The 15952-nt window shown below is 36.0% G+C and overlaps 1 protein-coding gene across 3 annotated transcripts in view; it reads left to right on the forward strand.

The window, feature by feature from the left end:
* Window positions 1–13959, forward strand: part of LOC5565708 (protein spaetzle 3) — a 94200-nt gene extending 80241 nt beyond the window's left edge. For all 3 annotated transcript variants that reach the window (XM_021846516.1, XM_021846515.1, XM_021846517.1), the window contains exons 4-7: window positions 10671–10795; window positions 11932–12315; window positions 13093–13218; window positions 13286–13959. In XM_021846516.1, coding sequence (XP_021702208.1) covers window positions 10671–10795; window positions 11932–12315; window positions 13093–13218; window positions 13286–13442 — 792 coding nt within the window. In that variant the 3' untranslated portion in view covers window positions 13443–13959. The remainder of the gene's footprint in view (window positions 1–10670; window positions 10796–11931; window positions 12316–13092; window positions 13219–13285) is intronic.
* The last annotated feature ends 1993 nt before the right edge of the window (window positions 13960–15952 follow it).

The raw sequence follows: 15952 nt of genomic DNA on the forward strand, positions 1-15952 counted from the left end.
CCAAACGATAGTTCTGAAGAACAGCTATCATCTAAAAGAAGGAAAAACTTCAAATGCGAAGGGAGGAATTTGTGATTAAAATGTTAGCAACTGAATGTATGATAATCCTTTCAACAGTACAATTTGGACCTTTCGTCCATTCGACCTTTTGTCCATTCGACCTTTTGTCCATTCGACCTTTTGTCCCTTCGACCTTTTGTCCCTTCGACCTTCTGTCCATTCGACCTTTTGTCCTTCGACCTTTTGTCATTCGACCTTCTGTCCTTCGACCTTTTGTCCTACAACCATTATTAGTGCTTATGGTTACTTGGGTTGTTATGGCAGTTTTACATCCACAAACGCCGAATCATAACAATGTGCCCTTACTTGTGTATTTATGATGACAAAACAGCATTTGTCGATGACAATCAATCAATAATGGTTCCGCCATATTAATTTCACTCATCACTCCTGTTGCCACAATTTTACTTTTTCAAATAATTATATCTCCATGAATGCGCGCATTTCATGCAATGGTGTGATGATTAAACTGACTGAATATAATTTAAAGCACAATTACTGACCAATCAAACCAAGAAATGTTGAATAGGTATGTTTTAGTCTTCACCCGGCGGTGTATTTTAGCAAATGCTTAATAACTAGAAATATGCCACTTTCAGAGGGGGCAAAGGCAAACTTATTTGTTTTCCATCACATTTCACAATAAATCTCACTCGGCACTAAAGATTTGAGCACTGTATCCAAATAAACCTCCTTAAATAAAAAGCACTTCGAAAGAAATTATCACAGGCGTGTTTCCAATCTTATTTTGTTTTGTTTACGTTGTAATAATTCAGGCAAGATCGACGATGATAAAATCATTTTCAAGATGATGTGACATTCATCTAGAACAGGTGGCCTCAAAATAGCAACCATAAATGCTATTTTGCTTTATTCGTGTGATATAGTTATACATTTCATAGCAGTCACGTTCTAATCTACAAGAGGTTTTGAGGGATGCGATGAAGGCAACAGTGCCTTGACCGTGGTTTTATGTGCGTTTATTTATAGCACCCTGGAAGTAATTCGTAAAACTAAAAATTGTTACTTGGGAGTACTACTGTATCATCCGCACACAAAGATTTTTGACATCCCAAAGGTAACTCAGGTATGTCAGATTTGAAAATATTGTATAATATTGATCCCAAAATGCTGCCTTGAGGAACACAAGCTCTTACAGGAGGTCTTTCAGAACGGAAGTTCTGATAATTTACCTAAAGTGTATGATTTGACAGATAACTTTGAATTATTCTAACAATGTTTGTTGGAAAATTAACGTTTTTTTTTATTTTACAAGCCTTCATGCCAAACACTTTCCAATGCTTTTTCTATGTCTATAAGAGCAAAACCAGTAGAATAGCCTTCAGATTTGTTGGACGAGTACGAGTAATTTTTCGGCACTTCATACTGGCAGTGCTGACTCGCAAAGTACAATGGATTGCGTGACATGGAGTTTTTTCATTTTCGCTTATGCGTTTGGTACACGCGTCAAAAATTCCACTTGAATTTATATCACTAATATGCTGCCTATAACTGCAAAACAGTCACATTCGACATTTTTGACAAATTGGAGTTAAAACCATGGAGAGTCATCAAATGATAAATACTTTCGATCAATTTACTGAAATCTGTGAGATTGTTCTAGAAAATGTGAAAAAAATACCAAGTTGTTTTGTGACATTGGTAATTATAACCGCATAACAGTCACATTGAGATTATAAATGAGCCTCGTAATGTAATAGCAATCAAATATTTATCAGAATTATTTTCTGATAATTCACCTAGTATGCGATATAAGTTGTACAAAATACCAGCCTTAAATAAGCCCTTTAGAGTTCCTGGTAATTTTTAGAAATTTTAGTTTCCTCCCATACTGCCATAAAATGCTCACTTTGTATTCCATTTTCTCAATGCCTACTTTTGTCGAATGTTACAAATATGCAGTTATGGGCAGTATGTGACTGTCAAAATTCTTAAACACGGTGAACATAATTTATTACCACCTCATGTTTCTTAGTTTATCAAACATATTAGGATCCACAACTATGAGTTTTTGCAGAGCATTTATTAAGCTTGTCAGCCTTCAAAGCATACCTTACTGAAATTTTCCTGAGTGTGCAGGCACGGAGAGATTGAAAAAGTAGAAATTGTACCTCGCTTTGTCCCACACAGAAACAAATTGTCTTCTGCACTTTAAATGGAGCTTACACGCAAAGAAAGGGAGAAGCACAATTAATTTCTAAGTAACACGCATGTTTTTTGTACAGCACTCAGTTTTCAGATATTCAACGCTAATGACATACATTTTTTCCCATCCACAAAGCGCGGACCGGGGCCTTCCTTAGCCGAGTGGTTAGAGTCCGCGGATACAAAGCAAAGCCATGCTGAAGGTGGTCCAGGATCTTTTTGTAATGGAAATTTCTTTGACTTCCCTGGGCATATAGTATAATCGTACCTGCCACACGGTATACAAATGCAAAAATGGCAACTTTGGCAAAGAAAGCTCTCAGTTAATAACTGTGGAAGGGCTCATAAGAACATTAAGCTGAGACGCCGGCTCTGTCCCAGTGGGGACGTTAATGCCAAGAAGAAGAAGAAGAACGCGGACCGGACGCGATTGATCCGGATTCTGTCGCTCAACACAAAAAAGCAAGCAACAGAATCAACGAATAAAACACTCGGAAGGAGAATTTGTCTAAATTTAAACAAAAACGGGCCACGTGTTTAATGGACGAACTCAAAAAACTCACAGGAAATTCATCAACAAGTTGTTCTCAAAATTATTCAATTATTATCAATGTTTTTTTGGAATGATTCCTGTATTCCCTCGGTAATTTTGCAAAATATTTTCCTTTCAATAATTATTCCAAGTTTATGGTTATGTAATTCCACTTTGGATTCCGCGAAGCTTCAATAGTACTTCCATTAAAATTGCGTTTGATTATTTAGGGTCACTCACTGCTCCCATCTCATCGAACCCTACCAGAAATTTTCAAAATAGGGCTTGTACCGTATCCTCAAGTAGCCTTTTATGAAATTACAGATATCGGTATTTAAAACTATTGTTATGTTCAACTTGTTATAAATGCAATGTAATGTATCGTACTTTGTCACAAAAATGGTCAGTTTGAATTTTGAAAAGCTCTCTGCGTAATGAATTGGTGGTTTGCTACCCTTTTTAAGGATTTGATTATGTTTTTTTTAAATTCTGAAATCCTAGCACCTTGCGACAAAACTAAGCAGCATTTAGTCGTAGAACTTACAAACAAGTTTGCTGATAATACTGGCTTACTAGCTGTTCTGAATCTTCAGATTAGGTACCCCGACGTTCCATCATAGCTCACTTAGTGAAAGTTTTTCATGGGGGTATTCTTCTAGAAAGTTGAAGATACAATGACAAGGTATGTATAAAGTACAAAAAATATAGTTATTTTTATTACCATGTGGTTCATGCCACAGTTGTCAATTCAGGGATAAATTGTAAAAATAAGCACACGTTTCACGTACTGCACTGCACTGACTCGCAAAAAATAAATGTGTTTTAAATCGAATATCCATCAGTAAGCTACAATTTTAGGTATTATTACAAGCTGCTAATGATAAACCGGTTTTTTGTTTTCATTTCATATGAAATTTTTTATGGTCTAACTTACCCCAAAATATCTTAATACCCGGGGTAAGTGGCATACCTATCAAAACAACCAATCTCAAATTACGTAATTGCATAAGAAGGAGAAGAAATGTGTTATCTTTTATTTTTGAAATACGAATTTAAAATTGAACAGAGACAGAGATGAAATGTGAAATCCATCATGAGAACGATTACTTTTCTATTTAAATTGAACTCAATTTGTTATTTCTACCAAATTGAGTAGTTACGGAAAACAATTCCACCCCATTAAGTGGGTTTCTGCCATGCATATAAAAAATAACAGAACATATTTATAATTTCGTCAATTATTGAAAGCTTATATGCTACTTTCAACCAATAACTTATAAATGATATATTTTGAACATGTTTTATTCCTTTTTACACTTCTATTGAGAAATTTTCAGTTAATATCAAGAGCGATGTGATATACTATTAAACGAACGTTTTCTTTGTAAAGCGTTATGTATTTTATGGTTGATCCCTTTGAACAAAAAAATTTACTCAAAATTTAAAATCTATGATTTATCAATCCTTTTAATGTTATGGTTGACTTACTGATGCGGATTGGCGCATGAAAATGGATGTGCCTCACTTGCCCTGTTTAGCGAGGTAACTGCGTCTAATGGCTGATTCTAAAACTTTCTTCTAAAGTTTTCACAATTTCGAAATTTTTCGATTAAACTCATGCACACACCAGCAAATATGTTGCCAAAATGTGATTGTATTGTTGGATTTGAGAAACATTGACATTTGAAAATTTTATTTAACAATTTGTTTGAACTATCGTTTTTTTATGTCCCACTTGCCGTAAAGGTATTTAACGAATTTATGAATTCGTTAAATACCTCTAGTGCCTCCTAGTAACTAAATATCGCACAACCCTAACATACACACAGCCCTAACAAATGAACCTAGACCTTATGAATAGTTTTGTCAAAAACGTTTATGTGCAAGTGAAATTAAAAACCTCATGCAGCGTTCGTTACAGCACTAGACCTTGCCGAGACATACCAACACATGAATGAAAAACTGTGTACTCGCGTGTGCGTGAGATCTTTAAACGTACTTTTCACTTGGACATCTAACTTAATTCAATTTTGAGATCAATGAGCTTGAATTATTTGAAGCTCATTAGCGCCTCCTAGTGATAGAATGTGCAATTTATTGAACATTTTATATTTATATTAGAAAAAATATGAAAATACGATTTCTAGCTATGCGCATGCGATGAAACTTCCAACTTATCATTTAGCCAATGTGTAATACAGCACCTCTAACTTACTGAGAAACGTATTATTTTATATGGTTCTATTTCTTAAACCAGAAGTTAGACAATCTTCGCTGTCAAATGGAAAAAGTCGGTGATGAAATTGAAAAAAGAATCGTCATCGTCACTCAACTAGCACTGGATGACTATTTGCTGCAGTGATCCGTCACATAGGCTCCCATAGGCCGATAACAAATAAGCTTCCTTCGTTATGGTTGAATCTTCGTTCGGGAACTCTGAGACGACTACAAATTGATCGCGACGTCGACAGGTTTTGAGCTTTTATGAAAAAAAAAAATCAAATTCGTTAAAAGACAAAAGCATCCGAAATGAAACAATCGATTAAAGAGACTTGAGGAGAACGGGTTCAATCGTCAATACAAGCAACTCTGTGGAACAAAAAAAAAATGAATAAAATTATGTAAGTTAACTATTTTGGATGGATTCAGTAATTAAATGAAATATTCGAAAAATCTAAATCTCACGATTCGTGGATAAAAATAAATTAAAAAAAAGTTTTAGAAACAGTTAATTTTAAGAACATAAAAAAAATCTAAATCCTGAGTAGTTTATAAATATATTATCAACGGTAATTGTCAAGAATTGTTGCAGCATCTCATTTTCACCGAAAACAATTTGGTAGAAAACAGGTTTATGTATGACTGATATATTCAAGAACAGGTGATTATTGAAAGTCAAAACTTGATAAATAGACATAACCTTTGGTGAAGACAAACTTGGTAAAAGATATTGAAAGCTTTGATCCAAACGCCATTATTCAAAAATAGCCTTCATATTGGAGCAGTTGTTTTTGTTCAAAGTGATTAAAGCCTAAATGTCCAACAATTTTCAAACAGCATGATTTGAACGTACAACTCAATTCTAAAAGTTAATATATCTGGCAAAATTTTCAAGCGATCCATTACAAATTTTAATTTTAGGTGTTAATAAAAAAACCGCCTAGTTTTCAAAGAAGAGAAATTTTTTAATTGAAATTATAATTTTTATACCACATTTCGAAACAAAATCCAGTGCTTGTAAAAAAGTGTGCTGAAATATTATCAGGATTCAAAGCAATACTTCTACTAGCAGCAAGGTTTGAAAGAGTTAATCAAATAGCAAAATATAAAAAAAGGCTTTACAAAATATTGTCTTAGCTCTAAAAACATTCTTTGTTTAAAAGAAGGAAAACTAATGAATAAAACAGTACAAGATTGGACGCCAAAAACAATTAAAAACATTGACAAAATGGAAGAATAGTAAAAATTGCGTTCAATATCCTCGGAGTAACGGCAGCAAAAGATTTCTCTTTATTGATTTTCCTAATTGCTGATAAAAATTCATAACACAAAAACCTTCTTATTTTCTTTTGGTAGCTTAATTCATATATTACCGTGATGCATCAATAGCCGGACGCTTAAGCTGATCATAATTTTGATTGGCTTGATTAAGAATCATTGTGGAAATAAAAGCTGAATATTATTCTGATTCATGAAGCTTAAAGCTTAATCTTGCAGTGAAACACCAGATAATACATAAATTGCTACGAAATCTATGCAAAATATTGTAAAAAAAGTAGCTTGTCGTGTATTTAAATCCGTACACCTTGGTTGCGTTGAATCAAAATCCGGACACCAATGTATCAAATTCCGGACACTTGGATTGCTACACGCTTTTGAACTTACCGTATTTTATTATTATTATTACATTTAATGCGTCTATGAATAAAAACGAACAAAAAGGCTTATCAAACAGTATTCCAAACTGTCCTAGGAGTGTTGCAGCACTATTTTTTTTTACTGTAGAGAACATTTGGTGAGGACCAGCATGAAATCGTAAAAAACGTGGGTATTCATCCAACCTGAATCGGTATGGCCAAGTCCCCAACCTTTTGGGACGCTTCTTACAACATTAGTTGGTATGTTATTATTATCATGGCTTTTGTTTGTCACGCTTTTCGCATCGTATCACTCGGTTGCCTTTTTCCCATAGTAGCAGCTCGCCAAGTCTGGTCGGAACAGCACAGGTCTATTATGTTGCATCAGGAATGGTATTAGCTGCTTTTCGAGGCACTCCTGGACGTAAATCTCATGATTGATAGTTTCCGTAGTCATGAAAATGCTGGACGAGGTATTGTTTCGGGAATTTCAATAGTTTGATGGTTTAGAAAGTTTTGAACACGTTCCTTTTTCCTGATGCGGTATAAAACTCCTGTCCCAGAAGCTGCTTGAAATGTGCCTTCACATAAGTTTCGTGCAAGAACGTCAGATTCTCATGCCGCGCGAGCAAAATTTTGACATGCTGCTCCTCTTACTTGGACGTCGTTTTGAAAACTGGAAAGCAAAAGGTGAAAACCCCTCATAGCAACCATTGTATTACACTCAACTTTCAAATGCAGCACTTAAGGTTTTTAACGCATTTTCAATAGAAACACATCAGAGTAGTGTTTGATCTGTTGAATCTGTTGCATGCTCCTTTGAGGGCGAGTGACAAAACCCGGATCAATTGTGTTCGGATCGCGTTTTTCGGAAGAAAAAAACGAAAACAAAGTGCGGGTGAAAAAAAAGGATTTGATCTGTTGAATCTGTTGCATGTTCCTTTGAGGGCGAGCGACGGAATCTGGATCAATTGTTTCCGGATCGCGTTTTTCGGAAGAAAAAAACGAAACAAAGTGTGCGGGTGAAAAAAAAATATCGACGCGTCAGTAGTGTTTGATCCTTTGAATCTGTTGCATGCTCCTTTGAGGGCGAGCGATGGAATCCGGATCAATTGTGTCCGGATCGCGTTTTTCGGAAGAAAAAACAAAAACAAAGTGCGGATGAAAAAAAGCATCGACGCGTCAGTAGTGTTTGATCCGTTGAATCTGTTGCATGCTCCTTTGAGGGCGAGCGACGGAATTCAGATCGTGTCCGGATCGCTTAGTAATCGCACTATCGGTATCGATCATTCGTGTATAGTTTCACGTATTAATTCAAAAATATATCTATCGTTTACCAAAACGAATCCTTTCCCATATCCAAAATCCCAGTGTTTTCTTGTGGAAGTGCAGAGGACTCCTCGGCTTCCATAAAGCAAATAACACGTCAACATTTCCCTCCCATTCCCAAATTGACCTGCATTCGGACGCAGCCGGCGCCGGTATTGTTTGCTATAATAATGAGAGCGCCAGTACTTACACATTGAAGATGTTACTGATCATGAGTAGCATCTGTTGGTTCCCTGTGTAAGTACAGTTGTTCTTGCAATAACGGAGTAGCAACTGCGGGCGGTCAATCATGCTCATGCTCATGCTCATGCTCATTTTCAATAGAAACATTTCAGTTTGAAGTTGTCCAATTTTTACGTGTTCCAGTCTTTAATCGTTTGTCACCCTTTTAGCAGTAAGAAGTTCAAAACCAATAGCTATCGAAACAATATAGCTTTAAATAACAAAGAATTCAAAATTTATTTAAATCAAAAATAAAAGTAGTAAATACTTATTGTTATATCATATTTCGAAAAAAACAACCAATATATGAAAGAAGGGTTAATTTGTGATAATATAACAAAAGCTTCATTGCCAATATTTATGTCCAATAGCGTAACTCAAAGGAATAACTGTAGATCAATAATTATATACTATTTGCTATATTCCTTCACTGTCGGTAATCAATGAGTTTATTCAAAATCATGGGATTGAAGAATAAGTATCATTATGTGTTGTGCCAGTAAATTGCAAAATAAGCCTGATGTCGTCAGTGGGGTTCGAAAGAAAACGTGAAAACAATTTTCACCTTAAGAAATTCTTGGTTTCAGACTAAATATGCCAAACGAGAATTATGCCAAAATACTATTATGCCAAACGACCGTTATGCCAAATGACTATTATGTCAACCGAATTTATGCCAAGCTGCTTTATGCCAAATTTCCTACCACCACTGTGCACTTATTTTGTTGAATATCTTGTTTTTAACTTCTGTTTGATTTCCAAAAAAAAAGTTAAATTTTTGTTTGAATTATAACATATTCTGTTTTAATTTTGTTTAGTGTTAACGAAATTGTATTATAATTTTTGTTATTTTAACTTTTTACCAGCTAAAGTTTTTGCATATTTTTTTAGAAAAAAAAAACGCATTAACTGAGTAACAAAATTTGTTACTACTCTGTTGTAATTCACTGCTCGGCCTGTGTGATAACAGCTGTTCTTGCAATAACGGAGTAGTAATAGATATTAGTCAATCATGTTCATGCTAATGCTAGCAAAATAAGTGTTTGAAGGTTGACAAAGGTTGGGTGAGCACTAATCGACTGTTATTTTCAGGAAACCGAAATTATCTTTGAGCCTGATAGACATAGCGGTAAAATCGCAGCTATGCAGCATAGGTCGTGGGTTCAAATTCCACTGGTCGAGGATCTTTTCGGAATGGAAATTTTCTCAACTTCCCTGGACACACAGTATATCCGTGCTTGCCACACGATATACGAGTGCAAAAATGCTCAATTGACGAAGAAAGCTCTCAGTTAATAATTGTGCTCATAAGAACACAAAGATGAGAAGCAGGCTCTATCCCAGTTGGGACGTAACACCAGAAAGAAGAAGAAGAAATTGTCTGTAACGAGCTACCTGGGATTGATTCATAAAAGCCTCTGCTCAATCGGTTGATTAGTATATATTTCAGCTTTCTTTGATTGTTTGTACAAGAAAATGTATGAATCAAATATGATACATTATTGTATGATTTTATTTCATTTTTTAATTGAAAAATGAATTTACCTATCGTTAAGTTATCTATGTCGTGGCTTTTTTCAAAATTATGTTTGAGATGACAACTAACAGCTTGAAGCAATAGATTCTTAATCGATATTGGAAACAGTTAAGAATGAAGCAATATGACACCGAAATGTGAACCATTATTTTGAATCTGTTCCCACGATGTAGGAGACGAAGCACACTCCAGCGCCCAAATGCCAGTTTCTCCAATGTGATGACGTGATCCAAGCCAGTTGTAATCTCGTTCAAAGACCGGAATACTATCGTTAGCTCCATTATTGGTAGCCATTCTTTTGCTCCATTCTAATCCGCCGAATTGCAATGATTGTAAAATAAATCAATTCGTCAACTGTTCTCATGCTGTTGCCGCAAATGGCAGCCACTGGGTGTGAATTTTTAAGCAGGAATGGACGCGCCTACCCAGACTCGACGCTGAAACATCTGGGCGATTTTCAGTCCGACGTGGAATAATATCGAATTCTAGTTAAGATGGTGAGACAGCAGCTATTCTAGATACCTGAAGTTCGATCTTAGAAAAAGCATTTAGCCAATTTTCCCTTAGCAGTACGGTACATATTACAGCTCGTAAAGATCAATTGGCGTGACTTGATTTTGTCATTCGGGTGAAATCCCAACAGTGTGCATGAATGCGAAGACGTCTTCGCTGGATTTTTTTTTCGTTATTTATATTATCGTCGACTGTCACGTCAAGCGATGGAACGTGACACGTTTTTCTCATCAAAAAGCATTATTTTGGCACTTTCAAGGAATCCGATCAAACGAGCCGCTTGCGCGCTTCGAGTGAGTATTGCACGTACCGCTATCGGTAGCCCGTTGATGATTCAACTTTTGCGTCACGTTTGAGTGTTATATGGGTTGGCATTGCGATTAAGAACTACGTTGATCGCGATTGATCTTATGTTTCTATGTTTAATATTCATTTTTCTTTTTTTTTTTTGCAGATCTGGTGGACGGCCCTATCAGTAGCGCTTGGTCTCAACGTGCGGGGGGATGTGATCAAAGGTGTTCCTTGTGTTAAGAAGAACCATCAGCTGTTCTGCCCGACGGCTGGCAATAGTTATCCAATGTAAGTATTATGAAAATGAGTGATATTGTAACCTATTTCTGTTGCATAGTGGGAGAAGAATTCAAAGTGCTTGGATCGACTCTATCTTATAGAGTAAAGTGAAGCAAAAGTTCGAGTGGGGCAAAAGTTTATGATTTCAAGTTTGATCATTTGGGCTTCACTTGGCCCGTTGATTAATAATAATAATAATAATGATACATTTCAGGGGTCTTCCTTAGCCGAGTGGTTAGAGTCCGCAGCTACTAGGCAAAGTCATGCTGAAGATGCCTGAGTTCGATTCCCGATCGGTCCAGGATCTTTTCGTAATAGAAATTTCCTTGACTGGGCATAAAGTATCAACGTACCTGCCACACTATATACGATTGCAAAAATGGTAATTTTTGGCGAATAAAGTTATCAGTTGATAACTGTGGAAGTGCTCATTGCAGAGAAGCAGGTTTTGTACCAGTGATGACGTAATACCAAGAAGAAGGACAAATTATGATAACGTAATACAAAGAGAAGAAGAAAAAGGACAAATTATTTTTATTTTTTTTCTACAAAAAGTCTTACCATGAGGGGAGGGAGGGCCGAAAAATTGCCTAACCTAGTTCAATTAAAAGTACATATTTCGGTGCACAAAAATTGATAGATACATTGTATCCAAAAACGTAAGTTTTCTTATGTTTGTACGTTACGTTTTTAAATTTTGTTGTATCCCTAGAATTAATAATTATGTATCAGAATATCATGTTGAACCCAATTTGTCTGTACGGTTCTTCAACTATAAGCGGTTTCTGCGGTGATATGGGAAGGCATTCTTTCGAAGTGACGAACGACAATCAGTCGACATTTAAAATAATCTGCTTGTCCCACTCAAACTTGATCTTTCAATCTTCTCAATAGTCGTCGGTCGTTTTCACCACAAGACGCGCTTCACCACAACAACCAACTCTTCTGAATGGGTGGCCGCGCATATTTCTGGTGACTAGAATGGCAAGGTCGTTGATATCTTTTACTTTGTTCCACTGTGAATATTGGCGGCTGATTTGCCAATACATGCATAGACGCATTAGAGACTTGTAGTCACTGGAAGTTGAAAACTACTCAACTACATGTTAAGGTCGATTAATGAAACGATCCATTTATTTTTTCAGAGACAAAATCGAAACATTCATCGACGAGAACAAGGCGCTAATGAAACGAATGTACGGAGACTTTGAGATGTCCTCGAGGTATCCGCCGTTGCAAACGAACAGGAAACGGAAACGTCAGGTCCAAGGGATGGACGATGATTTCACGATACTGCCGGAGCTGATGGATCTGTACGGAGTACCTGGCTCGGCGGACGATCCTGTTTCATTTGGCGGCAGTGGCGATTCCTACTTTGGACGGTTACGGGACAAAAGGCAAAGTTCAACTGGTCGCAGTAACAACGGTGGAGCAAATGGCTCAAATGGTAGCAGTAATGGCAACGGCAATGGAAATGCGAACAGAAGGCAAGGTTCGACGCCCGATAGCAGTGGTGAGAGTACCGGAAGGTGAGGCAGTTATTGTTATAACCTCTCTACTAGCAGCATTTTTTTTATTCTTACCACGAAAATATGTTTTCATTACGATATTTTTTGTTTTTTGATATTTTTGGTCGTTGTTGATTTGGTTGTTGGTCAACTGGTTACGGAGGTATCCAGAAATTCCAACCAATTTTTCGAGTAATCTTTCAAGTAAACTCTTAATGAATTCTTCTATAGTTCATGTAATGTTTTACACCAGCTTATACCAAAGTAATCATTCTTACACAAATTCCTTCGAGAATTCCGTCCGATACTTCCAAGGAAGCGCTGCAAAATATTATACAGAGATTTGATTGTTTTTTTTCAATTTTCTTTGCAATTTATCTACGAAATCTTTCAAGATTTTCTCAAGAGTCCAGAAGCTTACGGAAGTTAATGAAGAGTTACTTTCAAGTTTATTAGATTTTACCTTACGATTTCCTTTTGGTATTTCGGAATACATCTAAAAAAACTATGGCAGAATTCCCGAAGAATTGTTAAGAGAAATCTTCGTAATAATTTATAAATGTATTCTTAGTTAAATTTCCGATTGAAATCTTGATGATTGAAAACATCAAACCAGGTACGAATGATCAAAATCTCAGATTCCTAAAATAGAAAAATATCTGAAAAATGATTAACGAATATAATGTAACAAATAAAAGAAGCGCGATTTGAATTTTTGTGTGGTAAAAACTAATGCTGCCGGAAGAGTTGTAAATATTTATTATTTACGCTAGTTAATAAAAGAATTTGAATTTTTAGGGTGGACGCATGTGAATCCAAGATCGAGATCGTCACACCGTACTGGGCATCCAACTCTGCGGGAAAAGTACGTGCCATTGTAAATACGCAGCATTTTGAGCAAGCAATTCACCAGGAGGTGTGTTCGTAAGTATTAACATCATTTATTTATTTTACTAAGTAATAACTTGAACAAATATCCAACCATTTCAAGAAAAACACAAACATCTCGCTGCTCGGGAGATTGCGGTTGCGAGCAAAAGTACAAATGGCATCGGTTACTGGCCTACGATCCGGACAACGATTGCAAAGGTATCTTCATGGATTGGTTCCTGTTTCCTTCGTGCTGCGTCTGTCGGTGCAGTCCTTGAGCTTCTTTCTACCATAGTCATAAGACTCGATCATCTTTCAAAATCCAAAATAACATGTAGAAGTAAAAACAGACGACCAGAGAAGAGACTAGGAGTGATACGATCGATTTGCTAGCAAGAAAGTCATACGTGCGCAGGATTGTGAGGTGTGAGACCGCGAATAACTTTAAGATAGATGGTAAACTGTAATGTTCTAGTGATAGTTGTAGGAACAATCCATGGAAACTATACGAAAGAGATTCAACGTTTTATTTAGAATTGATTTTAGCTGCTAATCCATAAGTCGTATGTATCATAAGAAGCGCACTGAATTGAACAAACATTAATTCACCATCCAAGGAGGACCGTCAAAATAGGGGGTTAAACCGATTTCTAACTCATGTGCTAGTTGGCAGCGTAGTCGTCTAGCCCATCTAGAAACTGTTTTTGAAAACCAAACGTTGTCAGATTCGACTAGCAGAAGCTAAGTTATTTTTCTTTTGTAAATACTGTAGATTAAATTATTTCTACAAACAAACCCCGAGTGTTGTTTCAATATAGCACAGTATCACACAATCCCGGTAAATTGGCGTTATTTGCATGTTGAATACAAAAATATGGACAGAACATATGTACGCAAACAAGCCGTATGAAGTACACAGTTTGTAGTGTGCTAAATGCTACCACAAGCGATGAAACCGAGTCGATGTGAGGCGCATGGAGGAATAAAAGAGAACTACCAGAAAGCGACAGTCGATATAAGGTGAGCTTTTAGTTATGGTACGTTGTTCTATGTTTCAAGCTTTTATGGTAAGTTAGTTTTCTAGAGAGACGATACAAAGCTTGCATGTGATTTGTTCAGCAATGCTATGATTTAATTTTTAGTTGGCCTCTGGTCGTAGTGAACAAGGCAATGCCAACGGAAGTACATGGCTTTTCAACTTGATACTTACAAATTGTTCCCGTGATGGATCTTACAGCTTTAAAATTTTAAGTTTTTACCAAAGAGGGCAGTGAGTTAAGACTTTTTACTTAGTTGAAGTATACAATATGTGAATACGATGGATTTCTTCAAGTCGATTCTAGTGCACGACACTGAAGACGACCTTACAGTTCAGGTCGAAATACGCTAGGATTTTTTTTTCTGAAGGAGGCCTAGGGGGGCCTACCAAATACTTGTTTGCAGAAGTAACGTCGGTCGCAAAAATCAAGATGTTCACAACAGCTTCAACAGGTTTGTTTTAAATATATTTATTTGTCTCATTTCGCGGCACATCAGTGATATTTGAAAATTTCAGTTTTCGCTACGGAAAAAATTAATTCTTTTTTGTATAATCCAATAAAAAATCCTTCAAGAACTCAAGCAAAAAAAAAACGCATAAGGAATGTCCTTTATGATCCTTCCACGATTTTTTCAGGTATCCAACCATGGGCTTTGAAGGGATTCCCAGGTAACCACTAGCCCGCTAATTCGCCTTTTTGGCCTTTTATACGGCTAATAAAGGGCATATCAGCTGTGTAATAGCACTGTTTTAGCACGCAGGGCGAATTATAGTGCTATTTGGTTACTTGGGTTCCTCAGAGTATTCTTCATGATTTTTTTTCGTACTTTTCAGTGCGAGAATTGCTTTATCAGTTTTCATTGAGTCTTGGGATTCCCGTGGAAAATCATTCCCAGACTTTTTGATCTCACCAGAAAATTTCTTGAACAATCTCTATCGAATTGCTTAAAGTCCTCTTGAACAATTCCGCCAGAGAATGTTTAAGAAATTCTTATAACATACAAATTCCAATTGTTAGTTCAAAGTATCCTCCAGTTGTTCATCACCTATTTGTTTACGATGTTCAGAAATTACTGAGGTCACTAAAAATGTCTTCAAGATAACCAAGCAAGCATTCATTTCACGAATTCTTCAGAGAGTTTACCAACAGTTTTTCCAACTTTGGTTTTGGTTCTTTCTAAAGTTTCTCTACATGATTGTATGAAAAAATCTCAGCCAAAAATATCCAGATTTCCTGCAAAAAAGTTTCTTCCAGGTGTTACTCTGAGGATTCCTCGTGGTATTCTACAATAATTTCTTAAGCAATAAAAAAACAATTCAAATGGGAAAATGTTATTCATGATTTGTCAAAGAAGTTCAAAAATTTCTCCAGAAGTTACAAGCTTCAAGTTCGAGAAATAACACCAATTTTTCCGAATGTTTCTCAGCATTCACTCATAAATTACATTTAAAAATTTATCAATTTTCCACTTTTTGGTTCAAAAACTATTCCAGGAATGTCTCAATATTTTTAGGAATTGCTTTACAAACTCCTCCATGAATCACTCCATATCAGATTTCAAGAGAAATAAATATGAAAAAAGGTTTGAAAGAACAATGTTTGTAATTTTTTGAGTAATTGCAGCTTAAATACGATTCAGAAGTTTTTTTTTCGTGTCGTAAAATAAAATAAATAAACCATAGAATTTCTGAAACTTGTTGACAATGTACCTCGCAGAAAGTCTTAAGTGGTCCTTGTAGGATTTAATA

Source organism: Aedes aegypti, chromosome 2 (assembly GCF_002204515.2).
Source record: "Aedes aegypti strain LVP_AGWG chromosome 2, AaegL5.0 Primary Assembly, whole genome shotgun sequence".
Lineage (NCBI taxonomy): Eukaryota > Metazoa > Arthropoda > Insecta > Diptera > Culicidae > Aedes > Aedes aegypti.